This window comes from Melozone crissalis, unplaced genomic scaffold (genome assembly GCF_028551555.1).
Source record: "Melozone crissalis strain CALT ecotype California unplaced genomic scaffold, PUWL_Pcris_2 ptg000006l_1, whole genome shotgun sequence".
Classification (NCBI taxonomy): Eukaryota; Metazoa; Chordata; class Aves; order Passeriformes; family Passerellidae; genus Melozone; species Melozone crissalis.
Genome location: NW_026535784.1, coordinates 14281458 through 14296688, shown reverse-complemented (window position 1 = coordinate 14296688; position 15231 = coordinate 14281458). Strand labels below are relative to the sequence as shown.

General features: G+C 44.3%; 1 protein-coding gene across 4 annotated transcripts in view; it reads left to right on the top strand.

The window, feature by feature from the left end:
• ZFYVE28 (zinc finger FYVE-type containing 28) overlaps nucleotides 1-7135 on the top strand; it is a 146332-nt gene extending 139197 nt beyond the window's left edge. For all 4 annotated transcript variants that reach the window (XM_054295080.1, XM_054295065.1, XM_054295058.1 and 1 more), the window contains 2 exons: nucleotides 3831-3934; nucleotides 4830-7135. In XM_054295080.1, coding sequence (XP_054151055.1) covers nucleotides 3831-3934; nucleotides 4830-4961 — 236 coding nt within the window. In that variant the 3' untranslated portion in view covers nucleotides 4962-7135. The remainder of the gene's footprint in view (nucleotides 1-3830; nucleotides 3935-4829) is intronic.
• Nucleotides 7136-15231: the final 8096 nt, after the last annotated feature.

The following is a 15231-nucleotide window of genomic DNA, read 5'->3' as shown; positions in this document are numbered from 1 at the left end:
TTGTGCATGCTTTTAATGTTTTCTTCTAAAATTTATATCTGTATTCTGTCTCATTAATCCCTTCCTTCCCTTCCTCCTTCTCTTTGATGTTTGTGCTGTGGACTTCATCCATTTCCCAGCAGACTTCTCCAAACTCTCATTGCATGATAAAGCACTGGGCCAATTAGCCCAGGAACAAGGTTTGCCCTCCCTTCCTTGTCCAAATCCCTGAAGCACAGGCAGATAATGCTTTAGAGACTGGATGTTGCTATTTGCTGCAGCATGCAGAGCTAATGGAGCAGCATAGCCTGGAGAAGGAGTGTAACATAAAAAGCCTGTGGGTGCAGTGCTGCTGCCCTGCTCCCAGCACAGCTCCAGGCTCGTGCTTGGGGTTTAATTCGTGTAACGCACTCTCTGCTCCTCACATGGAAGCTTTTCCCCTCAGGAGAGGGCTCTTCAGAGAGTATTTCAATAGCCTGTTCTGTAAAAAGCTCAGTGACTCAATTGTTGATGTAAGTCAGGGGCTGCTCCCAAGGTTGAGTGAGATGAGCCTGGGGAAGGGAACCAAGGGGTGACATCCACTGGGGCTTCTTCTATGGGCTCAGGGAGACCTAACCAGGACTTCATCCTTCCTGCCAGGGTGAGCGCTTCAGCTCCACTCCAGCACTGCGTTGCATTTCTAACTCTCACAGCTCTGTGTCTGTAGTCAGTGTAAGGCCGTTTTCAGTCAACTGGAAGGAAAGGCTTTGGGGTAGTGGCCCAGAGTTCCCCATTTCAAATGTCACTTCAGTGCTGCACCGCTTTCATTTTGTGCAAGACATCCCTCTCCTGATTTCTCCCCACACACTGACTGTAGCTGGGTGATGAGGATTAAAGCAATTACATTTGTAGAGCGGTTTGAATGCTAAAAGCTGTTACATAACCAAGTGTTACTATTTGGGGGTGTGCTGCAGTGCAGCAGATCTTGGTGTGAGCACTTGGGAGGGCACGAAACCCCTGAGGCAAGGGGCACGGGACTGGCTGTGCCCCCCTGCTGGTGAGTCACTGTCTGGGGAAATGTGCCCTTTGGCCACCCTAGTGACACTCGCATTCAGTGAATCAGCTGAGGTGACACCAGTGTGGAGGCAGAGAGATTCCCTCTGCTGTGGGAGAGTGTTCTGTGGAGAGGGTTGTGCTGTTTCTATAAATTGCCAAGAAGTTGTGAATTATTTTTTATGAAAACCAAGTTACAATAACAAAAGTTTTCAGATTAATTCATCTGTCAGTCAAGTGATTCTGTAACTGTGAATTACAGCTTATATGATTATTGTTAGTTGGAGGTCATTATTTATCAAAATTTGCTGGGTGGTTTTTTTTGTTTTTGTTTATTTGCTTGGTTTTGGTTTTTTGAGGGGGCTGGGGTTTTTGGGGTTTTGTTTTGCAGTTATTCTTTCTATTTAGCATGGAGAAAATCTATGTAAGATCAATTAAAAAATAACTTTTTCAGCATTGCACTTCAATAGGCAGCAACAGAAAAATATAGGGGGGGAATCAAAAATCACTCTGTCTTTCCTCCACAAAAAAAGCAAAAAAAGCCCCTCAAAGAAACTAAAAAAAAAAATTAAACAGCTGATAAGAAAGCTGCTTTCTGCTGATGAGTCCCAGAGTCTTTGGGGTGGGCTTGTAGCTGGCTTATAATGTGTGTGACCTAGCTGTGATCTGAGGGAAGGAGTGATGGTGGCTCCAGCTGCTGCAGAAGTGGCACATCACATTGGGATGCTGCAGGGGGTACAGAAAGGGCCTGTGCTTTGTGGCTTTTCTGTGAATATTAAAATCAGTATCTCTCTGAACCTGGTAGCCCACCCTGCAATGCAGTTTATAAAGCATCAGTATCAAATTGAGCATCTTAACCAAGCCTGCTTCCACCAGACCTGCAGAGGGAGACCTGGTGGCACAGAGCTTGGATAATTTCCTGAATTTTTGCTGTGTTCAAAATGAGTAAGAATTAATGGATAGTTAAATCCCTGGAAATGTAATCTATGTAGAGATAAGTTTTAAACAGGAACATTGTTATTGATTCATAATTTTGCTTTTTGTTTTGGATGTATGTGATAACCCAAGGGGCCTCCTGGATGGAGAACATGGGGATTCTCCATCAGGCTTGCCATGGTTTCAGATCAGAGAAAGTGACAAAGTTTTCAAAATCTACACCATAAACTGATATTGGGAGTAATTTTCACTGGGCAAGATACATGTAGTGCCTTGGGAGATTGCAGGAAAGGAAAAAAAAGTAGAAAGCAACACGTCTTGGCTGCACTGTTATTAGTGCTTGACTTAAGCTGGCAGTCCTGTATGTCCCTGCTGCTGAAGGAAACCCTGCTTTGAATCAGGGATTTGTAGCCTTGGGTCCCCACAGAACATTTTCTGGTGAACTGCTCTCAGGGATGAGGTGAAGGCTTCTCTGTGCAATCTCCTTTTTGTCCACCACATCAGTAATTTCTCTGCACATCAACTTCTGGGTTTGGTTACTGGCCCTGTAGGTGTAACCTTTATCAGACTGATGTGCTCATTAAGTGAAGGGTAACTTCCTTAAGCTGGTTCAACCTCTGAAGTAGTTGAGAACCCTATAAAAGCTGAGTCAAATTTCAAGTTCTCTTTGTTTTTACTAATCTGCTTTTTGAGCAGTTTCTTACATTGAAAGCTACATCCTTTGTACTTCTAATTTGACAAATGTTGCAATGTGACAAACACATGAAAAATGGTCATAGTTATGTTGGAACAAACCAGTGGATTTTTCATTTATTATCTTTCTGCCTGTAGCTATAGTCCTCTTAACCTCTGCATCAACTGCACCATATATTTTGTTGTTTGATAGTATGCTCCTTGAGGCAGGGATGTTGCTTGTCAGGTTTATAAATCAGCAATTGCATGGCTTGCAAATTGTAAATAATAGTAAAAAAGGAGCTGCATGCAGGGAACTTTGATAAATACACCCAGCAGTTCATGCTCACCCTGTCCATGGATTCCTTCTGGACAGAACTTGCTTTGCACTCATTAGATTTTTACCAACTTGATTAAGCAGTCAGCTTCATCATTTCTACACTTGTAACTCCAGACTCTGAGGTCATGTCAGCCTGTCATGAGCAGAAAGAGCTCGACAGAAGGGAGCCCAATACCTTCTGCCTTGCCAAAACCAAATAATTTCCCTGCTTGTCTTTTATGGGAGGTTGGAGAGCTCACAGGAGACATAAACAACTGAAACATGCTGTCTGTGGTAATGGGCAAGCTCCTTCTCTACTGAGCTGTGTACACTTGATTTTGTGGTTTTTCTGTAGTTACTGGTGACTTCCAGGAAGAGTCCTAATAATTGAACAGATGGTAATCAGGCTTAGGGTTTATTACCTGTACAGTTGCTTGCCTAATTGAAGAAAAGCAGTTGGCCTTTCTGGAGGGAAGGCTGAAGAGGCTGGGAATGATCTCAGCTCTAAGCTTGTTTTGATGGTGGTGGCACTGACAAAAACACTTGTGATTCAGCTCTGCTTTAATAATCTCTCGTCTTCTTGCTTTATTTTGCTTATCTTCTTTTCCCTGGACTTGCATATGACTAAGATTTTAATTCGAGTTCAAAGCTGCCATTTTAATGCCTGATCTGCTCTGCCCAAAGCTGGGTGCCTGGCAGAGAAGAGAGGAGTTTGAGCCCTCCTGGGCATCCTGAACTCACTCAGCTACTGTTTGCCAAGCGCCTGGAGAAATGCAGATGAAAGCAGCTGCTGTTATATTTTACTCTCCCTACTTCCTTGTGGATCTGGTAATCACATGTTTGGTTTTATTCCCCTTTGATTGATTCCCTTTTGTTGCTGTGTTTCTGCCAGATCCTCCTGACTGGGTTCCAGATGAAGTCTGCAGCTACTGCACTGCATGCAAGGCTCCTTTCACAGTCATTCGCAGGAAGCACCACTGCAGGAGCTGTGGCAAGGTAATGACTCACTCAGGGCTGTGAGGAGCTCCCACCAAAGCCAGCAGCAAATTCATGTGCACCACAGAACCTGGCTGCACAGCAAAATGTGCACACTCAGCCAGGGTTCTCAATTCACAGGTGCTTCTGTGTGCCTGGGCTGCCAGCTCTCAGCTGATGTTTACAAAGGATTGGGGAGGGGTTTGACTTTTATATAGCAATAAGTGTATAAAGCTAAAGGCAGAATTCCCTGATGAGATCCTAGAACACTCCCCACCCCAACAGAGTCACTCTGGACTATTGCTGTAAGCTCTAAGGAGCCAGGGCAGCCTGCACTGCCAGGGGTGATGCACTCACAGCTCAGCTGCATGACAGGGTGTCCCTTTGCTGTCTTTCCAAACCTTGGAGGATCACTCTGGTGTGTAGGGCTGCTGCTTTGCAAGTTTGTGGGGGTGGAAGAGGGAGCGAGGGAGAAAAAAGCAGTCATGTACCACAGGAAGCCAGAAATCTGCAATCCCGTTTCACTTGCTGGCTGGGGGGTACAAGTTAGAAAGGAAGAAGCTGCTTCTTTAACCATGTAGTGGACTTGCAGGAGTATGAAATTCAGAGGTATTCACAAGTATTCCCCTAGCCTTTCTTTAAAACCAAGGGAGAGATGCTTCTTTGCACCTCTGAAGGAGCTGCAGAGGAGGACAGGCCAGCCTTGGCTGCTGTCAGTGCTGGCCACCCTCACTAGAGGGACTGAGCCTGGCCAGATAAGCTGGGTGGGGATTGCCTGCTGGGGCCCTTCACTTGCTGTGCTGAGGACGGTGCTGGTGCCAGCTCATACAATCTTCTCTCCCCTCCCTTGAAATGAATTTTGTCCCATCCTGTTCTTCAGAGGAACTGAGGAGAAATTTTCCCTCTTGTTTTTCAGATCTTCTGTTCCCGCTGTTCCTCCCACTCTGCTCCATTACCTCGTTATGGCCAGATGAAGCCTGTCCGTGTTTGCACTCACTGTTACATGTTCCATGTCACTCCTTTCTATAGTGACAGAGCTGGTATCTGACAAATTAAACTACTGCTGTGTCTTCTGGAGTCTTACATGGACTGATATATTTGACCTAAGCCAAGAATTAACTTGAAAGAGGGACCCAGTGAGGGCATGTAGGCTTTGACATCCATTATTATAAATTTTGTACAGACAGTTTTTATTGCATTTTACTAAGCTGCTAAAGGGAACTATGAGGCGTCTGTAGCTCTGAGGCTACAGGACAGTCTTCCATAAATTTATAACATTAATGTTACGATGCCATATGCAGAACAAATGCACTGTGTGGAAGGAAATAGGGCTCAGAGAATTGAACAGGCATTGCTGCTTATCTTACATGCTAGGAACAGAGTAGCCAGTTAATTAGTCCATCCCCAGTGGATCAGTCCCAAAGCTCAGACACTCCTGTGCCCACTGGAATCCCAGCATGGCTGTGGGCATCAGCACACTCCCACCTGCTGCCATTTAACTTCCCCATGTCTAGATTTTTGCTACCTATGCTAGGATTAAAAAAAGCAAATCTATTTCAAATCTCTATTCAATATTTACAAAGGCAAAATTTTCAGTGAATCCCATAGGAAGCCCTGAAGGCCCTAAAACAATATATTTCTGTTGCCTCTTATTTACCAAGCAGAGCAATAACTCCAAATTGTCGTCTAAGAATTTTTTCAACTTCCATTTCCATAGTTTGGAATTTTGGAAGTATTTATAATCTGAATAATTTATGCTAAATCCTGTTAATAAAGTCTGACGCAGAAGTTTGGTTTCTATATCAGCATTTTAAACTTAACAAATTTCAGAGGAAGTGGTTACCAAATAAATTAATTCATATTAAAATAGATATTTTTGAAAGTTTGGCAGCAAAATTTAGTAGACAATATTTTAAAAATTATTTCTTCCATACTGAGGTTTTTTAAAAGGCAAATATGTAATGAGATATCCAAAAGGTCTTACAGAATGGTCAGCCAGAGAAGGATACTTGTTGTCCACATTTGGCAGAGTAACCATGTAAAATAGTGCATACTGGTACTTCACTCATGCTAACAACTCAGAAGACATTTGTATTTATTTGAAACACCAGGGAATAATTGTTATCTCCACTCAGAGAGGAGAGAAATGAGACTCACACAGATTCATGCTATGATCTTGCACGAACTATTTGCAGTAAGAGCTCCCTGAGCACTGAGGTTTCAAAGGCATTTGGACCTGCTTTGAGTTGGCCACATGAAAAGCAAGGCAGTGTGTGCTGTGGTTACAGAGGAAACGAGATCAAGAGCTCTTTGCTGTGCCCCCTTTCCTGACTTGTGGCACTACACACTGTGTTTCAAAGTGAGAAATACCAAAATGGGTGAGGAAGTTGTTTGTGGTATCACGCCTGAGAAAGGTCGTCACTCAAACTGATAAGGCAAAACTGGCCAGTGTTAATTTGTTTTTAAGTTTGTTTATTTTTTGGGGACATTCTCTTTGCTCAGTGGTTTACTGTTGAGTGTTAATGAGCCATATAAGGGTGCTGCAGTTTGGCACTACTGTCATTTTGATTCAGATGAAACAGCTTCACTTAGTTGATGTGTAATGCACAAGCCTTATGATGCTGTTTGTAGACAATGTCAGCTCTGATGTGTTATCCTCACTTATTTATATTTTTTATTATTATTACATCCCTGAAATCCTCATGAAACTCTTGGGTTGGAGTGTCTGCATTCACCAGAGTTTGGAAAGGCATGGGCTGGGTGATTGGTGGGAGATGGGTAATGTGGTGCAAGCAATGATACTTATTCAGGCTTAAATCTCAGGCTTCACATTGCAATGATTATTGCAGTTTTATTTTTAGGAAGAAAAAAACAGAAAAACACACGAGAAATTTAATGCTTCTTTTATAGGATAAAAAAATTGCAACAAACTTCAATTGTGAAATAAATATGCACAAAAAGTTGCTTCTGTGGAAAAAATCTTATTTAATGCACTGAATATTTATTTAAGCTTGTTTTTATTTTGTAAATGCTGTAATTCAGAATCATTTCCATAAATATGATATTTAAAGATCTCAGACACTATAGTTTCTTATGTAAATACAGACTCCTATTTCTCTTACTGAAAAGCACAATGACTATATCAATACTAATATACATTTGCCTCAAGAAAGACTTTCATCTTGTAATCTCTTCAGATAATTAAAGTGTCAGGACTTTCTACTTCCATGTGCTGGATTGCTCTTTCATTTTGGGGTCTGTTTACATGGAGTGACAGCTGCCATCCTGTCAAACAAACTGGCCTTAACTCTTTCTCATTTTGCAAAAAATGTGAAAGAAATGAGCTTAAATTTGAAGGTGGAAGTCACCCATACAGTGAAGGGGTGGTAAATCAAAGCTGGAATACCAGCCTGTCACTTAGCATTGCCTCGTGCTATCTCTTGCCACCAGCTGAAAATCTCCCTTCCTAAAATATCTTGTGTCAGTGGCCACTTCAGTCATCAGGCATGTTTGATCTGCCTGTGTCACATCTGAATAATCTTTCCTGTGGGGGATACAAATCTGCAATGAAAACAGTGCTCCTTGGATCTCTGTGCACAGTTATCCTTGGGAAATATAAATGCCCAGTGCTGCTTTGTTCTGCCCCCTGTATGAGATACAGCTGTTAAAGGTTTTATGGGAATTAATTTTCTTTTCCAGTGGACCTAATGCTGCATGGCTCTGGGATGCCGTTTCACTGAACAGAAAACGTTACGCCTCCATTACATTGGGGTCTTGGCTTCAGTGGTGCAGCAATGGGGAAACTTGATGAGAAACCTGCACACAAATGTGAGATTGTATCTGAATTAACATGCATAATGTTTATGGGCAAATAATTCTGCCTTCAGGTGTATGAATAAGTGAACAGTAGAAATTGATCCTAAAGGGACTTCTTAATCAAAAAGGGGATTTCTCCAGAATACAATATGTTTCACAGCAGTTTTCCTGTTGGGGATATCACAATGGGAGTGAAGAGGATAATAAGGTAAGAGCAGCATTGCCAAAGACAACAATAATTCACCTGGTGCTGGACTCTCCTGTATGACAGTTCCCTTCTGAATTACGCCTGTTTCCAGGGGGAAAAAAAGTAATTACAGTAAACTCTGGAGTGATCCTTTCTAGGTCTGTACAAATTGTACAGCGTTTCCAGCTCTCTCTGGGTTTGTAAAAGCAGGTGGATATCAAGGCTTCCTCTGCAGTGAAAGGAACTTCAGTAAAATACCTCTGCTTCCAGGGAATACCCCTGTCCAGAACATTCAAACAGACTGAAAAGCTGTCACAGAGCATGTCAGGTATGTAAGAGGGGAACCTGGATGGAAGTGATGGGTGAGGAGTGACCTCTGTGTGCATTGTCTGAGCTGAGAGGAAGGAGGAGGGAACGGGCTGTGTGTGATTGTGCCTGTACTCGGGTGGGGAGGTGGGCAAGCCTCAAGCACAGCCCCATCCCAGCCCTGCCTGGAGCTCAGAGCCAGCTCTCAGAGCCTCACTGAGCTCTCGGTTCCTGCAAAGTCAAAGCTGCTGCTGGGGCTGCGCCGCCGTTTCCGTGGCAACCCCGATAGCATCTCCCTGCCAGCGCCAGGACTGCAGCGCTCTGCTCCTGCACATGCAGGATGGAGACTCCTGCTTTCTGCTTCCTCACAGGGACTGTGATGCCTCAAATGTCTTCATTTGGAACCAAGGTTTGTGCTGCAGTCAAGAGCTTTCTGTGAACTCTAATGACAGCATTTCACTGAATTATGCCTTATGTTGCTTGTCTGGAACAAATCATCTCTGTAGGCATCCTTTTGACTTCTTTTGGGGGGGATTTAGCTCTTTTTCCTTCTTCTCTTTCACCCTTTGCCTCACCCCATCACTCAGCTTTCCGTTTCTGCTGTGTATAAACTAGATTTACTCTGTGGCCTCCATGAATATCTTATGCATAGTGAAATATTAAGACAACTCAAAGAGCTTTCATCTTTATTGTTTCTTGATCTTGCCCTTCAAGTTCCCAGGCACAGGCTTGTTTCAAACCTCTTGGTATCCTTGTACCTGCAGTAGCATCCTGCTTGAGATGCCATGGGTGTTGCACCAAAGTGCTTAAAGTTCCGCAGTATTCCTTTACTTTGTGGTGGAGAAAGGATAGATCCTAATTTTCAGGTTTTAATAGCTGTTGGTAAATTATAGATATTGCCATTTTGCTCTTTTTTCATTTGCTCTTAAACCAAAAAATGGTAAAATAATAGGCTAGAAGGATGAAGAGGAAAAGACTTGTTAAAGCAGCTCTGGAAGTGTGAAGATGATGTTTTAATGAAGTAATTGGTCTCTTTGAAAACAAGCTGTAACTGCATGTGCTAGGAATGCTGAGGCTCATGCATAAAACAAACTGGGCAATTAGTCTTTCATGAACTCATTTCATTTCTTGTTTTCACTAAACATGAAGGTTCTGAAGTGTAAAGAGTGATTTTCCCTCACGTTTCACTCCAAGGTAGGAAACTGATTTTTTTCCCCTCAATTTTTCTCTGCAAAGAACCAGCAGCCTTTAAGGGCTCTGACTGAACTTGTCTGCAAAAGGGCAAATCCTGTGTTAAAGCATCCAACAGTGGGGCCCTGTCAGCCTCCCACCCCTGGGGAGCAGTGAGGGGTGTCTGTGAGCAGAGGGGCTGCTGTTCATGTCCAGCTGTGAGCGCTGCTCCCATCTGCTCTTCCTCAGGAGCACGAGGTGTCTGACACAGCCCAGGGTGTGAGGGACCACTGGGCCTGGGAATGGCAGAGCTTACTGAGCTGTAACTACCTCACATAATACAGAGATTTTATTTTCTGAAAATAACCCCAGGCCAGGCACTCACACCACTTAAGCAAGCACTTAAACTCATGTCTTACTCTAGAAAGTCTTTTTTATGTATTTTTGCACTTTTACATAGTTCTTCACAGGGCAATAAAATGTTGGTATTTCTGCCATGACTTTTTAATTCACTGAGTTAATAAAAATGATATAAAACAGCAGCAGGGAGGGTGCTTGAGGTGACTGCTTTCCACATAATATTTCAGCAATGGCCAGCTTTCAGGTTTTTAGCTGGAGTTAGGCTGTGGTTCCAATGGGCACATCAGTACAGTTGAAGATCATGGTAAGAGCTAGCCCTGAATGGCATTTCTACTGGTGACCTCTCTGCTGATATCCTGTAAAACATGTTAAAAATACCTGTCTTTCATAAGAGGTGTGTCTGAAAATGATGTGCAAGTCCCTCAGCCTTTTTGGACAATTTGAAGAAAGTTGTCCCTCAGCATTCCAGGGCTGGGCCAATGGCTCTGCATGGATTGTCCCAGTCAGATCCTTGGTCATGGGAAGGCACCTGTCAGGTATGTAAAGAGCACTGAGATTATCATGGCTTTGTCACCAAAGGACTTGTACCATGCCATCTTCCTCTCTGTTTGGGGAGCCTCTGAGATCAAATTTTGAGGCACTTGATGATAATTATTTTTTCTGGTCAAGATCATTTGTGATTGCTGCTTCACTAGCAGCTTTTCTGTTTATTATGTAGCAGCAAAGCCTGCTGGTTTTGTGTTGTTTTGGTTTTTAAGATTGATTTCATTTTCTTTGGCTTATCTGCAGAAAGCTGGAGATTAATAATTGAAGATACAAACAGAAAAATGATCACTTCAAGTTCATAAATATATTTAAAAGAAATTACTCCATGATGCTCTCAAATACTGGGAAATTATACAGTAAAAACTGAACCCCAAGTAGTCCAAAAGTCCTGGGTGTCCATCTCTGAATCATCTGCTTTTGTCTAGGAGGACTTGTAGCTGCTGGAAAGGTACAAGGGACCAAAACTTACAGGTTTGAGCCAGTGATTGTAACTACTTTGTCTAGAAACTCTTCCTTAATTTAAAAAAAAAAAAAAAAAAAAAGGAAATTGCTATACTTCCCATGTAAAGAACCTCTGTTCAAAGAAGAAAATTCCACTTGGTCCAAGTGTCTAGGAACAAAATATAAAGCTACCACTAATGAATTCAGTGACCTCTTTTATACCCTCTCATTGTCATGTCTTTTAGAGTTTCTTTCAGGACAGAACATCAGCCTTGCTTGGAGAACAAAGCAGGAGAACCTTGCCTACCTGTACACCTGAGAGGTGTTCTTCTGTCATGTTTGTTCCTCACATTCTGCTTTCTGCACTTTCTCTTGCTTTTTTCTCTTTAAAGGAATGATATTGGAGTTAGACTCTAAACTGAGTCTCAGGGAAAATGTTTCCATATTTCTTTCCTGTAAGGAGTGTTTGAAATATGGCTGTGTCTAGTGTCTGTCTCAAAAGGTGCTTTGTGAAAACCTGAGGATGCAGACTTGCATCCAGATGCTGCCTCTATGCAACTTTTGACTTACACTGGAACAAGAACAAAGTAAAGACTCCAAAGTAAAGCAGCAGTAAAGAATCCAAAAGTCAGGGTGATGTAAAGTGTGAAAGCTTAAGGCTATCTTGAGTGCTTACTGAAAATACCCAACACAAGTGCCAGCCTCTGCCACTGCCAGGCACGAGGCCACAGGTGCTGCAGCCCTGAGCTGGGCACCTGGGACCCGTCCAGGCTGGAGGGACAAAGAAGCCAAGGAGCTGACAGCCCAAGGGACACTGCCCAAAGGTCTTTTTTCACAGGCTGTTTTGCTAAAAGCAACTCCCAAGAGAAATGCAAGATTTTGTCTTACCTACTGCATTGAGGGTATTTTCAGTGAGCTTAGAGAAAAACCCATTGAGAGTGCTACTTGTCTATTCCCACCCAGTGTTAAAGAAACACTGTTCCTTGGCAGGTGGAGGGGACAGAGGCTGTTGTCTTTTTGCTTGTTGATTATATTTTTACATGTATTTTCTGCTTGATTGCTGCAGTAAGAAATGAAAAAAAAATGTTCGCTTCTTGAAAATCTCAAGTTCCCATTCCTGCAACAAATAATTCTCATAGCATGTTCTAATTGCAGAGTGCAAATAACTACCAATCATTAAATAATATTAGGTTGTTTTTAAACAGAAAAATCATTAACCTCAAATCAAGCAATTATGAAAGCACTTCCTCTGAGAACAAACAGCTCAGAAGCTGCTGAGAATACCAGCTCCATGTGATAAAACCCTCTGCCCCATGTGCTGCTCCTGGAGCCTTTCCAGTGCCTTCCCAAGGTTCAGATGTTGTCACAGCATTGGCTGCCAGAGGAAGGCTGTTCTTGCCAAATTCTATCTTCTTGGCTGCTCTGTGCCCTTGTGCTGCTGGTGTTCAGCTCCATCAGCCTCTGCAGGGTTTGCATTTATTTGTGGTATTTATAAAACGGATAAAGAACCTGGCACAAAGGAGGATGGAACTCATCGGGGGAAGGTATTGAGCAAGAGTCCTGCTAAAAATGTTCCTGGTGTGTTTTGCTGTGAGGGAAAAGCCATGGGAGTGACCAAGGGCTTGGAGACGTTCAGAGTTGCAATCTATTGAATGTGTCAGAGATAGGGTTGCAGACGCCATCAGTAAATGCCTACACTGGGTGCACAGGTCTGGAAGGCCATGCTCCTCCTGGCAGGGGTCTAATGGGAACCAGAATGGGCCAGAAGTTGAGTCAACTTGAACAAACAGAGGTGAGAAAGAAGAGTTTAAATCTCCTGTGAAGCCTTATATCTATGAGCACAAGTATTTTTAACAACATCAGGTGCTTCTTACAGGCACAATGGTGCAGCCACCCATGTTGGGACTAAGGCAAAAATAAGCACCCAGTGGGGCTATCCTGTGACAGAGGGCAGGGTCCTGGTGGTCTCAGATTATCAACTGAGGAGGGATTCTCTGTGGGCTGATGTACAGAAGGGATGCAGCAGCAAAGCCACCCAGTGCTCTCCATCTTCCTGTTTCACCCCAGAGCTAATCCTGCCCCGGGGCTGGACTCACGCTGGCATTGGGCTTTTACAAGCAGCAGGACAAGAAAGGTAATGGAGCAAACACAAGGAAGAGGGATGCAGGGAGGAACCCACTCCCGTTTAGGAGCCCAGTATCTAAAGGGAAGGAAAATCCCTGAGCACAGAAATCTCCCAATGTGCAATTCCCAATCAGCTACAGGAATCATTTCCCAGTTTGCCAAGAGCAGTCTCCTGTCCTTGTGAGCTGGCTGTGACTTCCTGCAGTGCTCATTAATACTGGTGTCATGCTGAACACATCTCTCCTGCACAGGCCAGGCTGGGCTCTGGCTACCATCAATGTGCCACATGTGGGAGCTGAGCATGGCTGTGTAGAATCACTGCTTCCACCACCCTGCCTGCAGCCAGAGAAGAAATGATCCTTCTGCTTTGTTTTCCTTCACACATGCTGGACACAGAGCAGCAGGTTTGGCTGAGGAACCAGGCATGGAACCACAGTGGTCTGCCCTGCACAGACCTTACCGTGAGGCATAATAGAAGATGCAAGTAAACTTTTTTTTTTTTACACAACAGGGATTTATTCATATGCTCACCCAGCTGTGAAGGACTGGAGGGGGGAGCCATGTCTTTCTTCTGCCTGAGCTTGAGAAGTGGCTTCTGCCCCCCACCCTTCTGCTGAGCCCCAGTCCATCCTTTCAGAGAGGCTCTGGATGAAGGGGCTGTTGTGAGCATTTTTTTGGGCCTCCCCACAACAGGGATGTTGCAACACTGTGCCACAGTAGAGTCTGTAGGATTTTGTACATTTTTGTCATTTTAACCTTGTACAATGCACAGTGCTCCTGATCTTTCCCCACCAACCACAATACCAGCACTGGTTACTGCGCCCTCACACTGCTGTAGGTATGTTATCTCCATCCTACAGAAGAGCTTATTAAAATACTTGGGAACACGAGATCCTGTCCTGCTATCTCAAGCATCCATGAATAATCCCTTTCATAAATCACTCGTATCTCATCACAGAGGTAAGTGCAGTTATTTTTACTGTGCTTAGAGCTTAATCTTCTCAGTAGACCAAGGGTTTTAGAGATGCTGAAGTCTCCAGACCCTGATGTTTTAGTGGTCCTTTGAAGCTTAACCTTGGATCTCAGAGTCAGTTATCCCTGTTCCTCCTGCATGCCAGGGGACCTTTTACTCCCTGCCTGTCACCTGGAGCCTTATTTAGAGATGTGTCTGGTGGGAAGAAGAGAGATTGTAGGAAATGTCTATGCTGCTGTAAAGAAGGGTGTTGTGCCATGTAAGCTGAGGTTGGCTCTGGGTTTCAGCTTGAAAACCACAGCTTCTCCTGATCCTCTGAAAGTGACCAGTACCCTGTAGGTTCTCTTTCCCTTTGGTAGTCTGCTCTTGTCGAGAAGCAGTCCCTGGCCTTCATTTCGCTTGTTCAAACCTGCTGGATGCATCAAGCACAGGCACCTTAAGGTGGACCTTAAAAGGCTAAACTGTTGTCACATCCATTACTCCCACCTGGGCCTACATCTCCATCTCAGCAGGTGCTTATAACACCATGGGGCAGCTCAGCTCATGAGGGTGCTGAGTACTGGCTCACTGGTGTGTGTCACACACTGAAATAGTGTGGGGTATCTAAAATCTGCTTCCAGGGACTGTCTGGGCAGCAGAGTCACTGTGCCAGGCTGGGGGGTGTGGGCCATGCCTGCAGTCTGCAGCACAGTGTTTGTATCTTGGTATCAGTCTCTCATTTTGGTAAATGCAGCAGAGATTGATGGGTTTGTTTTGCTTAGGTGGTAATGAAGCAGTTAATTGCACTCAGTAATGGCTGTCTCTGCCCAGCTGCTCAGGGAAATATCTTAGAGGTTTGCCCCACGGATCCTAGGCTGTGTAAGCACATCCAAGCCATCCCCCAAATCCCTGGCCGCCCAGCTTTCCCAGCTCCCTTGTTGATTGTTTTGCTCTTTCCAAACACATATTTTATCTGCTTGTTTCAGCAGCCCTCTGTGCTCAATGTTGTGTGCAGTGGCGGGCAGCAGCGGCGGTGCCGGCGTGGGCTCCTCTGGCACGGCGCCCGCGGGAGCAGAGCTTGTGCTGCTGCCCAGCCAGCGCCTCCCGCCCGGGCTGGGACATTCCCGCGCTGTCCCCGGCTGTGCCGAGCCTCTGCTCTGCCGGCACTGATCTGCACAAGCCCTTCCAAACCTGCCACGGGCTGAAACATTTCCCTTCCCTCCCGCCTTCACCGATAGTCCCCTGTACCCCTGCCCTGAGGGAGCGCGAACTGCAGCTCCTGCATTACGTCCATTGCATCCAGCAGCTACAAAATCGGATTATTTTTCTTCACTGGGGCTTTTAAGTATTTTTAAGGCCTACCCTAGCATTCTAAAGTCGCCTTCTACCAAAACGAATATCTCATATTTAAAATGC